Here is a 21,557-nt window from a genome sequence, read left to right on the forward strand (position 1 = left end):
AAGCTGTCATAAATGTTTTAAATGCACACAGATTCTGTAAACATCATTTTTGCTTTGAGCAACATTAAAGGGTGAGTATATGGTGACAGAAATTTCAGTTTTAAAGGGACAGTTCACGCAAAAATAAACATTCTGTCATCATTAACTCGACCTCAAGTTGTTCCAAATCTTTATACACTTCTTTATTTTGATGAACGCAAAAGAAGATATTTTGAAGAATGTAGGAAAGCAAATAAAAGTTCTGGGGCACTATTGACTACCATTGTCATTTTTCCTACTGTGGTAGTCAATGGTGGCCAATAACTCTGTGGTTACAAGCATTCTTCCAAATATCTTTCTCTGTATTGTTCATCACAACGAAGAAATGTATACAGATTTGGAACAACTCAAGGGTGAGTAAATGAGTTCCTATTCCTTAAATTCACACGCATACCTTCTTGGTGCCATAGAGACTCTCTAGCAGCTTATCCTGAGCATCCTCAAAGCGCTGGTCAAGACTGGATGCTGCTTTCTGCACCAGATTCCAGATCATGTAATTATTTAAAAGACTGAAATGGAAATGGAGAGAACGTGTCAGAAAGGAGGATCTTCTTATTTTATTTTAAATGAATTTATTTATAAAGAGAGCAAGCATTACACAAGTTGTAAGAGCGAAGATGTATTAATATCCTTCGAGAAAATAATAAGACGTAATAGAACGGAATGTTCTGACCCACAAGCTAAACACGCAGAGGGGACGCAGTCTGCCTGAACTCTGATTGGTTGTTACTATAGAGACAGATGTACCTGCGCTCGGTTTTGTTGATGAGCTCTGAAACCTGTTGCAGGTATTCCTTAGCGTAGACCACCACGGGCTCCGTCTCATTTAACTCCAGCGGCGAGAGGGCGGAGTTCAAATAATCCAGCCAATCAACTGCCGGAGCCAAGCCCTGTGACCAAAACAACACACCGTCAATGTCAACAAACTCATCAATGCGTTTCATTCTGATTCACTATTAAAAAGATTGGGTTTATAGGGACAGTTCACCCCAAAATGAAAATTCTGTCATCATTTAAAAACCTTTGTCATTCTAAACATGTAGGACATTTACATTTAGGCATTTGGCAGACGCTTTTATCCAAAGCGACTTACATTGCATTATCCTATACATTTTACATAGGTATCTGCAATCCCCTGGGATCGAAAAAGTGCGTATGACTTTTCTCTAAGCATCATCTTTTGTGTTGCACAGAAGAGTCATATACAGGTTATTATTAACATGAGGATGAATAAATTATGTTTTGGGGGATTTTTATTTCTGCATGATTTATCCATTTAATGAAGGCTCATCAAGTTTACTTACAACTAGAATAGTTGTAGAGCGAAAATCTGACAACAGATTTTAAGTGATGCAGAACCCCTCTGGGATTTTAGGAAACACAAGAGAGCAATAAAACCAGCATCTGCCTTTGCGCAGCAGCAAAATGCATCAATTTGGATGTTTTTAAAGCATTTCATATAAAAAGGGTCTACACATAGATATACGAGGCGAGGGTCTGAAAAAAAGGTCACAAATGAAAGATACATACAAAGAGTTGTTCTTTCTTCTGGTCATGCAAACACTTTTCTTTGCCTGGTTGAAGGCATAGCAAACTCTATGAGCGAATGCATGTTCAGATTCGCTCTCACTTAAACAAAAACAAGCAGCAGTATAGACCTAAACCCTCATGTTTGCATTCCTCAAACCCAGATGCAGTTTTAGCCGATGTGCCCTTGGGAGTCATACAGCAAAAACCTCATCATAAACAGACAGTTAAAAGCCCCTCGTTCGCATAGCCCCCTCAGTCTTACCCTGTAGGGAGAAAACAAATTAGCGGACTAAAATGGATCATAAAGTTTTATGAGGTCATGGTGGAGCTGTTTTTTTTAAAAATAAAGTTGAAGAGAAAAAACTTTTGGAGATACGCTAAAAAAACATATGAAATATTTTAGTGACTCACACATGTTTTGGATAATAAAGCTGAGATACAATAAAAACAGCTTTACTTCAGGCTGACAGACTTCAGAGGTTGCTCGCGGTGTTTAAGAACCATCTGATGCACACAAAACGTTTTCAGCGCTCGGTAAACTGATTGCCAACACAACTTTTGCAAGCAAGGGAACACAAGATACTGTTTTTAGAGTACGTATTTTTTCTTGTCTATTTCTGGTTCTCAAATTATGGTTAAAGATTCCAATTTGAATGAACATGCAAGACGATGGCAACGGTTTGCAATATTTGTTGTTGCTAGTGAAATTGCACACTGAAGTGTTTGGGTAAAAGGTTTTGTGAAGAGTGGAAAAGCATGAAATGTAAAAATTCTCTCAGGCGTCACATCTTTGAGCTCTTCGGCTGCGATATGAAAATATAATGCATCAGCCTTCCAGATAAAGACTGTGGAATAAAGTTTCAGTGTCTGCAACTTTCTCACAAAAAACACCTTAAATTTTTTATGCCAACGTGTACTGCTGTGACATCGGTGAAATCACATGCAAATGCAAATGTTACTTTTTCGCCGCTATTGCACAAATCAGAATAAAGCTCAACAGTTGCTGCCCACTTATGAAGGCCTCTTTCCGGGGTAATTTTCATTTTAGTCATGAGATCTTCAATATGAACCAAACCAATGATAACTCACATCACTTTGAAAAATACGTAAAGACAAAAGCTAGTTTCAAGCTTAGGGCAGGTTTGTCCAGGGTTGCCAAGTTGGGCTAATTTTAAACTCTGTTTTATTCTGCTGGTTGAAGGTGAAAAGATTTTTGCTGGTCATTTTTAAGGTATAATGGAAGTATTTATGTAAACCGACTGTGTTTATGACCACTTCTACAAAGTGATTTTAAAGAATAAACTGTGTGTAATAGTGTTTTTGACACTAATCTGTAATGCATAACTAGGTCTGTAAAATATGTATTTTACGTATAGTAGAGACTTTTGGTATCGAGGTGGCCATGGGCATGCGTTGTAACACCGATCTGGCAACCCTGGCGTCTGGCAACCCATTTTTATGGGGTAAAATGAATGGGACTGTTGCAGTATATTGACAGATAGAAATAATAAAATTATAAATGATGACCAAATTCAACTATTGATTGAATACCAAGGAAGTGCAGGATTTGTTCTAAATATATGTTTGGGTACATAACACTGTGTCTACACGTGACACGACAAAAGACATAATAGCCCATTAAAATTTGGAATTTTGTGAATGTGGCGTAGCGCAACAAACCCTTTAAGAACAAACAAGTTGTCATGTGGCGTGTTGACATGGTGTCAGTCAGGCTGCTACTGTATGTTTGAATGCACTGTATACAGCAAAAGGCCTACAATTACATATAGCCTCTGCATAATAAGCTTCACTTATAAATGTAAATACAAATCAATTTAACATAAAGCCTCATATTTATAAAACATATCATATTAAACTGCTATAGCACATAATGACCTTTAAAAGAGAGCAGACATCTGATATCAGGCATCATAAGTGATGAACCGCTAAGCCCATCCCTCCACCCCCTCTACCTCACTATACTGTTGCTCAGCAACTGTTGCCACGGAAATCACAGGAGCCTTCAAAAAGCTAAAGTCTCCTGAATGCAGGTGCAGAAAGAAAACATTTCTTAATAATTAAAGCCAGATGACACATGAGAGAATATTAGATTCAAAGAGAAACAAGCAGAAAATGTCCTGCTGGATACTGAAAGAAAGAAAGAAAGAAAGAAAGAAAGAAAGAAAGAAAGAACAATTCTATATTCTTGTCACACACACACAGTGGCTATACTGAATATTGCATTATTCATAGACTCGTTCTCCTCTTATCTCACACAAACACGTTCAACGCTAAGACATTTAACAAGCAATACGTGCTGAAACCCTCACTCATAAAACTGATTTAAAGATAAAAATTGAATTATCCCGAAACACTTTCACCCGTTTAACACACTACTACCATAAGCCTTGAAGACTCCCATTAAACCCTCATATAACAACACGCATACCTGCAGCTCTGCTATCGAGATCTTGTGGTAGATCTTCTCCTCATCTCGCCGCTCATCCTGAGGCACGGTGATGTTGGCCAGCGCTGTCTCGAAGTCCAAAATCTGCTGCATTTGACCCCGAGTGGAATTCTTGTCTCCTCCCAGTAACAAAGCCAACTCCACCATATAGTCCAGATAGGCCTTCATCACCTAAACACAGTGACATTTACACCATGACATTAACCCATAACACAACAGAAACATGCAAAGAAACATTTCCTGCAGTTTCACACTGAAGAACTCCTCATTTTAAAACACCCTGTAGTTGTTTGCGTAGGTCAGAACCGCATGCACCATGAATAGAAGCAGTAAAGACCCTTTCCATCTAAATATAAAGACGTGTTTCCACTTTCTCTACGAAAACGAGACCGATTCAAAAGAAAATGAACAAATACTTGTATTCTGGAGTAAGGTCATATCTATTCAAGTGAAGATCTGAAGGTGAATGACTGAGACGCACACAGTCATCATGCTTTCATTTTTGCCTGTCTGGGCTACCTTATCATCTAAAGCATTTGATAAAGTGGCATTTATAACAGAAAGGTATTGGAGGACGGGGCATTTGCATTATCATTCTAGAAAGTGCAAAAAAATATATATGCCCCTGCAGATAAGAAGATCAGCATTTGCTCCAAATACAGTATTTTAAATTTTAAAAGCACAATTATTAGAAGTTTATTTTGTCAGCTTTTGCGAACAGGACTTTTCTTTTAATAATCCCCATTCGTAGTGACAACACAGGCATATAGAAATATAAGGCTTTCTTTAGCAGCCACCTTGTTATTTTTACCAGGTTTTGCCAGAGTTGTACTTAAACAGAATCCCAGCACAGAAAGATAATCCTGAAAAGTTGAGACGTGCATGTTGTCTTCATATTCATTTACATTTATTCATTTGGCAGATGCTTTTATCCAAAGTGACTTACATGTAGGAGTGCATATAACATTTTGTCAACACGCTATATTATAGTATAAGAAGCCATGTTATAAGGAGGAGCTGAAGCAAGCAAGGTAGAGAATGACCAACATGAAAAACATTTTTTATTAGACATAAAACAGTCAGTTATTGGTTAGTCAAATAAATGAAGATCAGGTTTGTTTCGAGTTGTTTTTTGTAAATTGCGAATGATCCTGCAGGTCGAGTGGAGGCTGGCTGTTCATTCCAACACAGGGGAACCCAATGAGTAAAGGTTTAACATTTAATCATTGTTGTAACAACCCAAACGGCAGCATTATTGTCCCATAAATATAAAGAATGTTCCAAAATACATACTTTCATCCTGGCGTCAGTGTAAAGGAAAAGATAATTCACCCAAAAATCTATTCTGTCATCATTGTTTCAAACCTGTATGCATTTCGTTGTTTTGCTGAACGCACGAAAATATATTTGGAAGAATGTTTGTAACCATATAATTTCTTGAAGTGATGTGATGTGAGAGATTTTCTTCACTATTTTAATCTTCTTCTAAAGGATCGTTTAGATTTTATGTATGTATGAATGTTTTTTATTTATTTATATTAATTTAGCTGTTTGATTTAGTCTCATTTTGTGTTAGTGGTGTTAGTATGGTTTATGTCTATGTTCTTATGCAGTGTCAAAGCACATTTTCCGGTTTTGGGCAAACAGAATGGACAATAAAGTTAATCTTAATCTCAACCAAACAGTTCTGGGTCACTATTGACTACCATAACAGGAAAAATCTACTATGGTAGTCAATGGTGCCCCAGAATTGTTTCGTTTCCCATATTCTTTTAGATATCTTCTTTTGCGTTATACATAAAGCAATTTATACAGGTCTGAAAGAACCTGAGGGCTAGTAAACAATGACAGATGACAGAAATTTTTGGGCGAACTATCCCTTTAAAATGAAAAGTGGAACTTTTCTGTTTTTAGTGATTGAAATACTGCAACGGATGTTCAGTCCGTTCACGCATCTTGTTTTTCTTCTTTTTGAGAGGTAATCTTAACATTCACGTGGACATTTGGCAGGCATGTGCTACAGAGTGTTGACTACCAGGCTGGAATGATGTTTCGTCACAAATTTTATGATTTTCAAACCACCTCCCTACATTCTTTCAACCTGAACGCTTCCAGATGGGCAGTATTTCAGTATTTAGAACACATAGAACTCTATTGCCAGATCTTACCTTCTCATTTGTTTTATTGAGGTAATAATCTCGAGATGGCAGGAAAAGCCCTGATTGGTCAACCTGAGAAACACAGGTAAACATACATCAGTGGTAAATATAGTCATGCAAGTGGTAACTATATTATATATAATTTAAAAGGAAATATCTTCAACATTAAACTATGTACCTGAATGACATTGCTGTTGGAGTTTTTTGGGTCCACGCTGACACCCACAGTGAAGAAGGGTTGAGCTCTGTACGGTCCAGAAACTGTCTTTAAAACATCCATAAAGTTATCTTTATCCCAGGCTTCTGTGATATTCCAGCCCCCAGTCTGCGCACACACACACGGGCACACGAAAATAAATTGAATCACTTTCCAGCAACATGATTGAGGTTCTTGATCTGGATTCTTAGTACTGAGCCTGGTCATTTACACCAGGTAATAACATCAGAGTATTGGACAACCTATAACCTTTGCAATGCTAAAGCAATACTCTATAGAATAAACTACAGGAATTACAATGCAACACTATACGTGTATAATACGTTTCCTAACTTCCTAAAAACCATGTCACATTTGTCAGAAAAACAATGAAAAACTACTTTACTATATAAAATAATACAGGGTGGTAAGAGGAGAATGGGACCGGCAAAGGATCATGAGACTGGAATCAAACTCAGGTCACCTTTTGGATTACATATTTACTGCCCACTTGACCATCACCACCGACAACATATAAAGTAATAAAAAATGTATTGCCGTTTAAAACTTTGATGATGATGATGGTCCTACCTGACCACGTGCGATCAGATTACCTGAGACGGTTAATATCAGGTGTGTAGAATGGCTACAAATAGTCTTAAAACTTTTTCTGAACACATAAAGCTAAGCAAGTGTGGAAAAGGCCAGAAGCAGTGACACCTTGCACTCGGAGCGAAAGGGAAGTTGAGTCTGAGTTGACATCTAATATCAAAGTCAATTAAATCCATCTCACCTCTGAGAATAAAACTATTCTCGGCTCTCTCGACACTTTGATGCATTTAACGCTATTCGCTCGATCACTATATCAATGACAAGAGATGCGAGAAAGAGCAAAAGATGAGGAGAAGGGAACAGACTTGTCACAAGTCTGCTGAAACGGAAGATCGTGACTCGAGTCAGGATTTCTTTTCTACCTCAATTTATATCCTCATATTTCTTTTAAACCCTCCAGCGGACAGCTGTGTGTGCGGGGAGGGCTTTTAATTAGCAAGATGAAGTGCTGTTTGACATGGCTGCTTTGTGTCTGCGAGATGGATTCATTTTCCAGAGTCTGTGTCGAGGGATAGTTTTAGAGATGTCTTATTTAAAATGGCTGATTCAGACAGACGCGAGTGCATAACAGTGTCTACACCTTCATTATTTCAGGGCATACTGATTTTCAGACGATGAAGTTGTTCTTCCAATAAAGGCAATGAGATCTTTCTTAGGGGACGCATGACAGACCAATCAATACAACTTCCAAAGACTTCAAATGAATTCCAAGGTCATCCCACATATTGTGCCTCATTAATAAATGGATAAATGTCGACTTTCACAGTGACTAGCTGTGACATCCACCTTTTTTGTGTTCCTATAGGCATTTTCTAAACACAATAACACTTCATTTTTACAATTCCCTCTTACCTTGATGTGTTTCCAACATTTCGTTTGCAAGTACAATACAATTTATTTATTTTTTTTAATAAGAATTTTGGCTTTAAAACAACCAACCACAATACTACCAATCCTCCACACCAGAGGGGGCGCTGCAATACACTCACCTTTGCAATCAATTCGATGAGCGGTTGGGCTCCGAGCTCTTCTATTCGCTGTTCATTCAGACAGGAAAGGTAGTATGATTGCGTTTTCCTCTCTGCCTCACTACTTGAATTAAATGTGCCGTTCTCTGTGGAAAACATGGGAAGAACATTTTTGAGTTGCGCTGTGAAACATTTCGTTTACCTAAAATGAATAAAAAGTCAGTTTACAAAAATCACAATTACGGAATTCACAAATCACAAAAACGGAATAATAAGGTTCTATAAGACATTTTTTCAAAATCTAGTTGTTCTTTATGAATAAGCATATTATTATGTGACAACTAGGGTTGGGAATCGAAAATCAATTTCAATTTGGAATCGGAATCGAAAGGCTACGAATTGGATCTGAAACAAAAGGAATATGAATCAGATACTCGAGATTTAAATTGTTATTCCTCTTATCAATTCCTGTGCGTATATTTTCAGTGTTGCGTGTTCTGCTGATATCTTAATAAAACTACTTTTTACTATAATAAGCATAGTTTAACTAAAGTATATGCATTAAAAGCACAGGGACCACAAATTAACCCGTTTTATTATAGTTACAACAGTTTAACCATCATGTAGTTCAACTATGGTAATACAAATTGAAATAAATCTGAAAAAAAACATGGTTCTATGTGCATATATACACAAAATGGTGCTCATAAATATATTTAATATATATATATATATATATATATATATTCATATGTCAATAAGCAGGCTAAACGACCATACAGTTTGATATCTAAATGTTTTACTTCAACTGGGCAATCGAAATTGCTAAGGTTAATCGTAATTGAAATAGATTGTTTTGTTTTTATTTTGCATTGTGTACATTTTGAGACTTATTTAGAAAACAAAATCTGTAAAAAAACAGGTTTCATCTACACATTTTAAATGGAATGCAAAAGTTCAGTTCCAGATTTATGGATTTGACATTTTAAGTAATGGATGTGACATATCTGCTCAGTGAATGTATTTGTTACCAGTATACGGAACCATCTATTTATATTTTACTAAACCGTTGATGATGGAATCTAACCATCAGAAAAGTATCGGTCTATGCACAAGGTTTCCTTTTTTAAAAAGGGAAATAGAAATACGATATGGATGTGACAAAAAAGGACACCTTTTTTGAGAGATGTATGTGAATTAAAATGCACAAAACAAAAGCAAAAATACCCAAAAATACAGAAGTGATACCTCTACATGGAACATTAAATAGTTACGTTATTAAATTTTTCATGTGTCCATTCTTGAGAAATATGGATGTGACAATCCTGAAAATGGCACTTATTTGATTATGGAAAATCATGCACTAAAAATAAACAATTTAGGAGAGACATCACATGGGTAAACCAAAGACAAGAAAAATAAGAGATAAGAAATAAAAACCCCACGCAGCTAGGATGCGTGGAGCAACATCGTTTCGATAAACAAACATGACAGCGGGGAAAACAACTCGCAACGGGTCAACGCACAGTGCCCTGGAACGGCCCACTGATTTTCTCCAGCTCTCTGACAAGCTGACAATACGGTGCCCTCTGATTGGATCTAGCCTCACCGCATGGAATGATGGGACGCTCGCAGATGCAACGCAGAGACAGTGAAAAAAGGCTCATGTCATCCATCTTTTTAATGTCATCTCCATGGCAGCTGTCCCTGTGACAAAACGTAACGAAACTCAGCCGCTGTTAGCGGGCCAAATGAGCAGGGGTGGCTTTCATCTTCAATCACCTCCGCCATCAGTCGCAGTCAAAACAGCGTGTGCCATAGCAGCCAGCGGTGAATATTGGGAAAAACATTGCCGCTGTCATTCTAACTTCGTACGAGAAACAGTGCAGTTAAGTGGACGTGTCTGAAACAGGTGACTGGCAACTCTGAGTGCAAAACGGAATAGAAATGCAAACAAGCCAAACATACAGTATGCGACCTGCGTGTTTTACATTGTTTCTTGTCTGACAGGAGCTTTAATGTGAAGTGCATTGTAATACACATAACCATTAGTAGGTGAACAGTGTAAACATGGCGACTCTCTGGCACTGTTCTGTTTGTTAGTTTGAGCAGTCTGACCTGTCAGCCTCTAAATCAACCAATGGCATGAGAGTCTAAGATGAAAATGCTATTGCTCAGAGGTTGCTCTTTTAAAGCTCAGAAGATTTGAAGGACCTCTCAACTATGTTTTTTATTTTGGTTCCCACTTAAGGCTTTTTATTTATTCTGCGTCGGACCGCAACGCGCATGATTTCGTTTATACTTTTGACCTGAAGGGAGTTCAACCGAACCAATCACAGTGCATGCGTTCCGCGTCGCAATGACCTGCTGTTACATTTTTGGAAGGTGCACGTCAGGCTACTGCATAGTGTACTCGTCTCTGCGTAGGCTACGCCGTATGTTCCATGTACACACGACGCACAACTATAAACTGCAGTTAAGTCTCAGATGTTACTCTTAAAATTGGTCAAAAAATAGATACAAATCTGGATGTGGGCAAATTTGAGGAGAAATCTAATTAACACATTAGTTTTATGGTACTTTCGAGTTTTTTTTTGTTGTGTGGAAGACATTCTTTATATTTGATGAGAAATGTTTGAGTTTATATTAAGATCATCAATAACATTGACTTTTAATTGCAGACTTGGCACATATGAGCTCAGTTTGAGCTCTCTCAATTTATTCCCATTCATATCTAGGGAAATAATTGAGATAATAAGGGGTAACATGTTTGTTTTTTCATTATTATATATGGGGTTGAACTACCTTTTTAACATCCAAATGATAGGCCAACAAACTTTCTATAAGAAAATCTCAGGTGAGATCTCTTCAGCATCTCAATGATTTATTCTCAACATCAAACAAATTCAATGTTTGTTTGAAATGTTTGCTTCTGATCTGATCAAACTGAGCTCCGATTTGTCAAGTCTGCAATCACAAATCTATTATTAAAGATCTCAATATAAACTCAAACATTTCTCATCAAATTTAGCGAAATCTAGATGATTGTACCTCTACAATCTACAATCATTTTACACCTTCATACTCCTTATCAATTTGAACAATAGTCTCAATTGTTTATGGTTTTATTTCTCCTGACCAATTTTAAGAGAAACATCCATAAACGTCCGAGAAAACACATGCCAGTGCCCTAACAACCAGCCAGGACACCTTGCAACTACACAGCAACATGTCAAGAATAATGGCAGCAAGTTTCACTGGAATCAACTCTTTACAATTCTGTTTTTACTTGTCACCGCTGTCTTTGAAGAAACATATTTTACCTTCAAATATCTTCACAGGGAATACAGGTTGAGGTTTGAGCAAATAAATGCACACACATACAGATATACAGGCAAACACCCCCTCTAGAACACACAATTACACTTATCCAGGCCGAAAGCATCACTACAATTGGTGCTCTTATTTGTTGTCATGGCAATGACAAATTCACACTTCGAAGGAAGGAATAATTTACTTATGTGTCTGCGATGCAGCATTATTAATAATCTACACAACGATCATCCGTGTAAACAACTGTGCCGCAAGCTGCAAATCCCAAGACAACATTTTCCCGCACTGATTTTGTTCCTCCTTCATAGTGTCGTCCTCTCCTAAGAGGGTGATTACATTAACACAGAAGGCAGAAATATTCAGACAATAAATTCTCAGAGGCAGAGCAGCAACCCAATTACCGGTCAGCGGGTCTGAGGAAAGGACACACGAGAGAGAGGAATGGACTCGCTCCATGTGCAGCATTTGCTCGTGTTTGTTTGTCTTTGCCGGACAAAAGGTGACAATCGACCGGGTGTGCGGGCACAAGTGCTCATTTGTCTTTTTCAGAGCGTCTGTGGGTCAGTGCAAAGCACACAGTGCATTTAGATTTACATTTCTTTATGTGAGCCACACACATACAGAAGCACCATCTGCCGTTACATTGCTTAAAACTTCTCTTTAACATTCTTAGTCTGACTTTTCAACTCACCATTTCCATACACTGAATTATTCAAACGACCGTTTAAAGGTCCAGTGTGTCATTTTTGGGATGATCTATTGATAGAAACGCAATATAATAAACATGTTTATAAAGAGCTTACACAATGAAGCGTTATGTTTTTGTGACCTTAAAATGAGCTATTTCTATCTACATACACCGCGGGTCCCCGTACATAATTCGCCCTGTTCTGTCAGCCGTCGTAGTGTTTCAAGAGAGGGGTGGAGTGGGTGGGTGGTTGGTTGGTTGCAATTCGCAACCTTGCCGCTAGATATAACTGACTGGACCTATAAGCGGCCACATTTGGATCTTTTGTGTTCATTCATATTCTTGAAAATATTTGGGGCGTGAGCAAACAAGAGGAATACAAAGATTTTTCAAAGGCACTGAGCTGTGAATTCATATGGAGAAAACACATCTGACCAATTTACAAAATTAGTCAAGTCATAAAAAGTGCTTTAATTTAAAACTAGTTAAAATTCAACATTAAACTGTAACCATGATGTCTATGAGGAGGCCTGGAAATCTCTCGGATGTCATCTAAATATCTTCATTTGTGCTACGAAGACGCTGGAAGTTCTCTCACCCATGTGGGTGAATAAAAATTCACACGAAGTAGATTTTTGGGTGAACTTCCCCTTTAACAAGAAATGAAGTTTTGCAAACGTTTGGTACTCCGTGTCTCTTAGCTTTGCGGTCATGTAAGAACTTAAAGTGGACAAAACGTAGATTTCATGCTCTTCACAAACCGGAAAACTTTGATGACTAATCTTGGTCTCATAAATGTATTCATATACATACAATATTTTGGCAGAGAGTAACACCTACAGTGAGTAACAAATCTGATGAACATTTTAACACCCCAACCCCATTTTTAACAGGAAACGCATTAATACAATACACATTCATCTTTTTAAAAGACAGCGGATGGTTTTCAGCACTGCGGAAAACAAGAATGGTGGTTAACTAACACTTAAAATGTATAATGACTTATTTTTACTGTTTTTTATTTTAAAGCAGCACTATTCATTCATATGCACACCTTATTATTAAAACCGTCATTAATTCAGATGAATTAAAATGTATTCAAAACAGAAGCCCTGAAGCACAACACCATATCCTCCCTCACATTTGTTATGAAATAATTTAGCACGCTTAAAACCTGCTGTAACCTTGAAAAGCTCTGAACACAAAAGAAGCTCAACACAAAGGTTTTTCAACCTATTGCGCATCACTTTTCTGACGCATATACAAGACTTACAAAATGGTTTGCAAGATTTTGTGTCAGTTGTGTGTGGGGAGTTAAATTGGTTATTTCAAACCAAAATGGAATTGGGGGATTGAGGGGAGTTGTAGAAAAGAGAGTTGTAGTGATTGTAGATGCCGAGAAACCATTTTTTTTTATTATTTGGCTTTTTCCTTATTGTAAGGAAAGTGAAGTACAGATAGGAAAGTACAGGTGAGGGAGGTTGCATGAGATCAGCACATGACCCTGTTCAGAAGTGAAGATCTTTCCTCTATCTTTAAGTGGGGGTTGTGCAGGTTGTGTGACACACTATGGGAAAAACCATTCGTTTGCTGTTCGCTGAGGCGTTGTGTTCACCTAAGCATGCTGCACATCCAATGAGCAGTTTACTGTCTCTCCCGAACACGCACGCACACACACACTTCATTATCTGAACAAATTCATGAGCCAATAAAACCGCAATCCACAAAAGGCCTATCATATATCAGCAACATGAGATCAAATACACGTTCACGTAAGTTGAGAGTTATTTAATGTGCAGAGCGTCGAAAGGGAAAGGGGCGAGAGAAAGGGGCCTGACAATTGGCTGGCGCTGGCGCTGGCTGCGGGGGAGATGCAGCACGCAGAGTCAATTTGACTGAGTGTCACTGGGGCAGAACGCCTGCAGGAGCTTCAGTGTGAGAGTGCATACGTTTAACATCACAGAGAGCGAGAGAAACAGAGAGAGAGAAAATTTGTGATCAAAGCCGTCGCATTACACTATTAAAAATAAAGGTGCTTAAAAGGTTCTTTACAGTGATGCCATAGAGGAACCAATTTTTGTTCCATGAAGGACCATTCAGTCAAAGGTTCTTTAAATAAATGTTTTAAGCGTGTACCATGGGTTATTAAATGAAGAGCTCGGGCCAAACATGCCAATCATTTCAGAGAAGAATTATTAAAAACCTAAATGAACGGCATTTCCTAAGGAGGATATTAGCGCTTGCAAGGGGGCCTTGGAATGAATAATGATTTTGTAACAACGACCATAGAAATACATAGAGAGCGAATGATACTTTTTTATTCAAAGGTTACAATTTTGTCATCATTTATTCACCCTCATGACATTCCAAACCTGTGTGATTTTCTTTATTATGCAGAACACTAAACAAGATATTTTGAAGGATGTTGGTAACCAAAAAAAACTTGACCCCCATTGACTTCCGTTATATAAACACAAAACCAGACTTTTCTCAAAATATCTTCTTTTGACACGAGGATGAAAAAATTATGACGGAATTATTATTTTTATGTGAACTGTCCCTTTAAATTCTCATTCATTTCTTGGGTTTGATATAACAATTGCCCATGCTTGGGTTCAGGAATGTGAACAAAACTTCCTGTATCATTTGTGCTGTGTATGATACCTACAATCGTGCAGAAAAGCTAGTACGTAACCACTTAGCAACCATCCGTAACACTCTAGCAACAATCTAACAATGCTATTAAAACCACCAAACTACGGCCTTGCAATTCATCCAAAACACTCCAGCAAGCAATTAGTAACCCAAGAAATGGGTACAACAAGCAAGTACAATTGTAGTTAACCAGGCAACCTGGTTATTTGATATGAACCCATCAGATGTCCAAGGGCTACAACTGCAATTACATCATGGGTCCCAGCTAGATTCAGAAGTCGATAGGGCTTAACAAAAATTTGAACATTTATTTTAAAGAAATTGTAATTTATAAAAGCAAGCTTTATAAGCGGTGCAAAAATCTAAGCAAGTTCAAACAATGAAGGGATTAAAGGTTAAAGAAACACAAAACAGGTGAAGAAAGCCATCGGACCCCTATCCCACAGATATACAGGGCTGAATGCACACAGTGAAAACAAGTAATTAGGTAGCTCAAAGCGGAAATCTATAAAAGTTTTCGCTGAGCAGAGCTTCGAAAACAACCCCGGTACAGAGAACTGAAGTGTAAGGCCCTCCAAAAAACATGAATGCTGCAGATTTCAACTGGAGAATCCACCAAATCATTCAGCCTCTCTGCTAAACATATAGAGTTGTGTGAGTCAGATTGACTCAGTGAATCCCATCCTGCAAAAAGGATGAGCGCGCGCGCGTGTGTGTGTGTGTGTGTGTGTTTTCCGGCTCTTACCCAGCAGGTGTTTGAGAATAGCCTGGTTCTGGTCCCAGATGCTGTTAAATGTGCTCCAGCGGGACCGGCCATCTGGCAGGGGGTTTTTGCGGACCCAGCCCCCGCAGGCGTATTGGTAAAAATCCTGACATGGGTCGATGGAGCGGTCCAAAGCTTCCACGATCTTACTGGCCACGGTCACGCAGGCCTCTGTGAGGCAAATACTATGAGCCGGATCTGTGGGTTAAAAACAGATTGATATAAAGTTTGCGATGCATTTAACAGCATTTCTGTAGCTCAGTGCGTAGAGCATGGCGCTAGCAACGCAAAGACCCAGGGATTGCATATACTAAAAAAAACTAAATGTACAGTATCATGCAATTTAAATTGCTGTGGATAAAAGCGTTTGCCAAATGCATAAATGTTACTTATGAAATCTCTGTGTCTAAATGAACGAGTAAGCAGCAAAACAATTGATGCCATCATTTAAATTTATTTTAATCTGAGAGGATTTGATTGGATTGTGAAAAGTAGTGATATAATATTACTGATTATTTTTGTATTGTTTAGTATTAGAATCAGAATCAGAAAGAGCTTTATTGCCAAGTGTGCATGAACACACAAGGAATTTGTCTTTGTGACAGAAGCTACCAGTGCACATACAGGTTTAAAAAAGTGACAAGGCGTAAAAATAAATATGTGAGAGACAATACGTTTTTGACAAAAAGGACAATATTAGACAAAAGGACAACAATGAATATATTGTATCTACAGATGTGCTATATACAAAGTGTACTGTGTCATATGCCATCTATGCAGAGTAATGTTGATGGCTGAATGTTATATCAACAACACATGTATATTAAATATGAGTATAACCAGATCAGTCACCACATCAGTTTTTGTTAGAAATTATATTTCTATACTTGTAGAAGTGTCAAACAAGTGGCCCTTACTTAAAGACGAAGGCAGCAAATGTCTTTCTCTCTGAAAATCTGAGTAAAATGGGTCGTTCCAAACATAGTTCAGACGAACAGCGTACTTTGATCAAAAAATGTATTAGAAAAGGAAAAACATATAAAGAAGTGCAGAAAATGATAGGCCGCTCAGCTAAAATTATATCAAATGCTTTAAAATGGAAACGAAAACCAGAACGAGGTGGAAGAAAACTAAAAGCTACCATTCGAAAAGATAGAGTAATAGCCAAAATGGCAAATGAAATCTGATGTAACCTGTAAGTACTGTAACAGTTAGAAGACGTGAAGCCAAGCTATCGGCAAGAAGCTCCCACAAAGTCCCATTGTTGAAAAAACAACATGTGCTGAAGAGGTTACAATTTGCCAAAGAACACATCTCTTAACACTCCTTACTACTGGCTTAGCAGATTTAAGTTTTTGTCTTTATGTTGGGAGAACATGAACCAGGCAGTGGTCAGGGAGTCCCAAAGCTGCTCTGGGGACAGAGCGACATGCGTCCTTTATTGTGGTAGAAAATATTGTTGTCTCTGGTGGGGCATGTAATGTGTTGTTTGAATTTTGGCATTTCACGAGTGAGTTTTGCTTTATTATAGTCTTATAACGGAGTCAGGGTGTTGTTGTTCTGTGTCTGTGATCTGACCAGCCAACTGTTGTTGCACGGTGCTCACGGAGAAATGTAAACACTCACGAGAATGTATACAACAAAAAAATTTATTTGTGAAAGCGGTGATGTTTAGTAAATTAGATATTTCTCACTAGATTAAGAAAGGAACATAATAAGCGTATATGATGGGACCACTTGCCTTCAGTGTATGGCCAAGCACTGGCATCTATAAATTTGTACAGACAACAGCGCTCTTAATAATTTATCTTAAATATAAAGTATAAAGTACAAGATAAGCGATAATGAGATCAAGACAAGGTTATTTTAGTTTACTAAAATAATTATTTCAAAAGGTTTTTGTTCATTGAAATCAAATAAAATATTGAACTAAATGTTTTTGAAAAAACTTAACCTAAATGAAAAATTAAATAAAATCTAAACTAAAACTTAAATAAAAATGTATTAATCTTATGAATCAACATAAACAAACCAACAAATAATTTATCAAATGACAAAAGCATACAGCAAAATTTAATTTAAAATAAAGAACTGCAATTCCAAAAATAAAAGCTAATTTACAACATGAATTTATTTTAAATTAAATAAAACTAAAATCAAAACTATAATAACTATGGATCAAGGTTTGTTTACATATTTTAAAGGCTTGTTTTACTCCATGTGCAAATATTTTCGTTTAAAGTATAAAATGAGACTGAAACTATTACCAATGAGGTTAGAAAAAGAAAACAATTTCAAGATATTATTTAAATATAACTAATAATTTTATCAAGTAAATGTATCTGCTACTAAAGATTTATAGATTTTTTTTTATTTGAAAACCAAACAATAAAAACTAAATGTAAAATACAATATCAATTTGGATAAATAGTGATTCTGTTGTGTATGGTCAGAGACATTTATAAAAAAAAGTAAAAAGTAAACACAATCCATTTTATGCATATCAATTCCATATAAATGACAAAATTAGCAGTAGCTTGTATATAATTTTTTTTTTGCTGTGCCTGTTACCTCTGTTATAGCGGATGCCCAGTGTGATAGCACAACCAAACAAAGCTAAGATCGAAGCAAGTAGTAGACCAGCCAACACCACCTCCAGCTGAGTCCTCCTGCCCAGTGGACCAAACAGCTGAACACCACCTTTGCGGAAGCCCACCTATAAAACAATTATCATGAACTTTAGCTCTATTTCAGGATTCATCATTATTAGTTGGTTAACGTCTAAACATGCTATGATTACTAACAAAGGCAACGCAACCAAAAATAGCATACTTTGACTTATGCAAACTGGCCATATAATAACCAATGTACATTCTAAGATGAGTATGTCAGCGGCTGAATATGCCTTATTGCTACCACTCAGATTAAAAAATATATCAATACAAAAGACAGAAGCAAAAATACATAAAACAAGCCAAACTGTACATTTCTTAAAATCTGGACATCATAACTGAATACTGTACTGTAGTAGACTGTACTGTCCACTGATTATTTCAGAAATGAAGTAAGCAGTTTGTTAAGAACAGAAAGGTTTGTTAGCTTCATGTATTTTTTTGGGTACCTCAAGGTTCAGTGCTGAGCCCCCTCTTCCTCTCAATATGCACCTATCATCGAGACACAATCTGCATCCATCGTTACATCCTGCCGATTCCACACTGACTTCACTGATCTTATTCTTCGTGAATACCTCAACCGGGTTGAAAAATTATCAACTCAACCTTGCAACAAAACATCTCTAACCAACCAGCCCAGTGATTTAATGGAACTTCCCTTTATCGCAAGCATAATTAACAATAGTGCAATCCACGTCGGCTAATAATTACTGTGTAATGATCGACTGCACTTCACAGAGCACATAACAAAGTCCAATCTGTCAGGTAACTCTCTGTCCAGTATTCTCTCACTGGTTGTTCTGTCCTTATTCATGTCAACTTATATGTTTTGAACAAAGTAACACTGCCTTTGTTACCCTCTCTTTAAAATGAGTCACTAATATTGTTGCATTTCACATTCGTATATTTAAATAGTGTCTACATTGATTTAAGGTAAGGTACCCATGCTGACCCCAACCCACCTCCACACTGTCAGGAGAGATGGCTCCATCAGAGGGGATGTCTGTCCCATCCTCTTCTTCAAACGTTGCACGCTTGTAGTTAGACATCTGAAACCCAAGAGAAAGAGAGGCATGACTAATTTGTAAATGTTACATTGTCACCACCAAAGGCATATTCACAACAAGTACAAACAAATTTGTCTGATAACAGAACAGAAATATTTGATCTTTCTGTGGATGGAAGACCCGAATAGGTCCTTAAGGAGAAGGATATACATTAGCATTTCCATCCACCTCAAAAGCAGTTTGTGAATGACATTTCCCCCCACCCTAAACCCCTTTAAGTCAAACCAGCTCAAAAGTGCATTGTGCTTCATTCCAGCCCTCATCACATAAAGACCACATTTACAATTCAATCAATACCCGATGGGGACAATCTCACCTAAAATCTTTTCTCATTAAACATTCAGTTTTACTTGGATTTATGTTACATTGCGTAAGTAAATGGGGTTACGCAAGATAGGTATACAGCCGCATGTGTTTGTGCCAGAGATGGATTTTCAAACGGCTCTACAACCACAAACAGCACAGATGCCTATTCACGAACAGATGCATAACATATCAATGATACCTCAGACCAGATTTAGCACACTACCAAATGCTTCAATTATGAGGAATATGAAATACTCCTGGGAGAAGGTGTGACTTCCGGATGTGCTTATTCATTAAAACCTGACAACCGTGAAATCAAACGAACCCCAAGCAGACAACAGTGAAATAAGCCCAAAAGCATTGTAAACCATACACAACACACCAGCAAATGAAAACTTTAAAACTGCATTCTTTGTACAATTCATTTAGTAGATTTCACATTTTTAAAAACCTTTTTGGAATTCCTTTAACCTGACCCAGTGTGAATTGGGGAGACTTTATAATGAAGTGAGGTTGAGGCAAAGGTGAATCAGCAGTTCAACGTATAATGCAGAACGAACGTATCAACCTGCAGTGATTTGATCAAGCATGTCACTAAACAGACGTCCATTTCTTATGGCTGGGATCCTTTAAAAGGCTTTAACACATCCAAAACTGCACAACATTTGGCTAACTTTTCAGACATCACAATCTTACTGTTACAAATAACAAGAACAGGAATTGTATCCTTGAGGTGTAATAATGGATGTCCTAGTTCTGCTTTTGTGAAGCAAAAAAAAAAATGAACAATTGGGCATCTTTTTGGTCACCATAATACAATCTAAAAGATGAACTTACGAGTTCTTGCATGTTTTTACAGTACCTCACATGTCAAAAGATCAAGTCAAATTTGATCCCTCAGGTCATGACCTCTCTAAATTTCATTTCACACAGTTTAACACTAATTGGGAGTCGAATGGAAAAATCTATAGAGAATAGAAAATAGGCCTTGAGGCAAGAGCGGGCCAAGATCCAGCTCAGAGTCTGACGACAAGACATGTCGCAAGAGCGTGTGAAATGGAGATGAATGTTGGGGTGGGGGTTCCTTGTTTCCTCCCCCCTTCTCGGTCTTTGGAGAGGAATTTAAATGAACACATACTTGCACACACGCATACACAACTATGACAAGTCGCAGCAGACGAGGTGGTTAATCTACACCTCGGGGTGGCTTTTTGCTCCGTCAGTGTCAAAGATTTTAAGCGTTACTCCATAGAAAATGGAAAACATTGCATGAATCTAACTTCGTTTACGGCGTCTATTGATATCTGTCTGCCTGCACTGACAGCCGTGCAGAAACGCAGACGAAAAAGCCTGGAGCAAAACCTCTCGCCCATCTCATTCGACGAGAGCAGACTAAACAAATCTGAGCAAAATTACACACACACACACATACACGTATAACACGGAGAGAAATCCAGAAAAGAGCAGCTTATTGCTCAAAGGTTGCTCTACTCAGTAAAAGTTTGATGGAAGTAACCCGACCAAGACGTTTCTCCTGAAATTCTACAAGAGAAATACGTAGAAATGAGACAATTGTTGACATGCAGTAAGAATACGGAGCAATGAATGTTATGTCAAAAGCATAGTTAAAATAAACATGTTTTGGATGAGACAGATAACAGACAGAATATATGGTAGAGATGCACCGATAATACATTTCCACCGATACCAACAGCAGAATATTTAGAGTGATATCCGCCGATACAGATTCTGTAGATTAAATTAATATTACTCAACTTTCTGAATGTTATTAATTTAAATAATGACTATTAATATTGAACATCAAACTGATACTGTTTCTTAACTGTTCTTGGCTGTTTGCTCATAGCCGATAGTGTGAAAAACTGCTTTAATCATCCGATACTGGCAGATATATCGGTACATCTCTAATATATGGTAAATAATACGTTTTAGAATTATGCTTTATGCTTTTTTTGTAAAACAGGTCCCAAATACAACACAAGGATTACAATTTTGTAACTAAGAGGGAACTACTAAATCTATATGCAGCGTATTGGGGAAGTGCCAAATCTGTATATCAGACAAGCCTGTCCAGGTCATTG

At 37.5% G+C, this 21,557-nt stretch overlaps 1 protein-coding gene across 2 annotated transcripts in view; it reads right to left on the reverse strand.

The window, feature by feature from the left end:
• The window catches only part of ece2b (endothelin converting enzyme 2b), a 48,982-nt gene that overhangs the window by 6,937 nt on the left and 20,488 nt on the right, over positions 1 to 21,557 (reverse strand). For both annotated transcript variants that reach the window (XM_079481196.1, XM_079481197.1), the window contains 9 exons: positions 19,045 to 19,131; positions 17,982 to 18,126; positions 15,393 to 15,608; positions 7,993 to 8,117; positions 6,374 to 6,520; positions 6,205 to 6,267; positions 4,019 to 4,207; positions 787 to 929; positions 434 to 548 (listed from right to left, as the gene is read on the reverse strand). In XM_079481196.1, the coding sequence (XP_079337322.1) occupies positions 434 to 548; positions 787 to 929; positions 4,019 to 4,207; positions 6,205 to 6,267; positions 6,374 to 6,520; positions 7,993 to 8,117; positions 15,393 to 15,608; positions 17,982 to 18,126; positions 19,045 to 19,131 (1,230 nt within the window). The remainder of the gene's footprint in view (positions 1 to 433; positions 549 to 786; positions 930 to 4,018; positions 4,208 to 6,204; positions 6,268 to 6,373; positions 6,521 to 7,992; positions 8,118 to 15,392; positions 15,609 to 17,981; positions 18,127 to 19,044; positions 19,132 to 21,557) is intronic.

The sequence above is a fragment of the Barbatula barbatula genome, assembly GCF_947034865.1.
Source record: "Barbatula barbatula genome assembly, chromosome: 19".
NCBI lineage: Eukaryota > Metazoa > Chordata > Actinopteri > Cypriniformes > Nemacheilidae > Barbatula > Barbatula barbatula.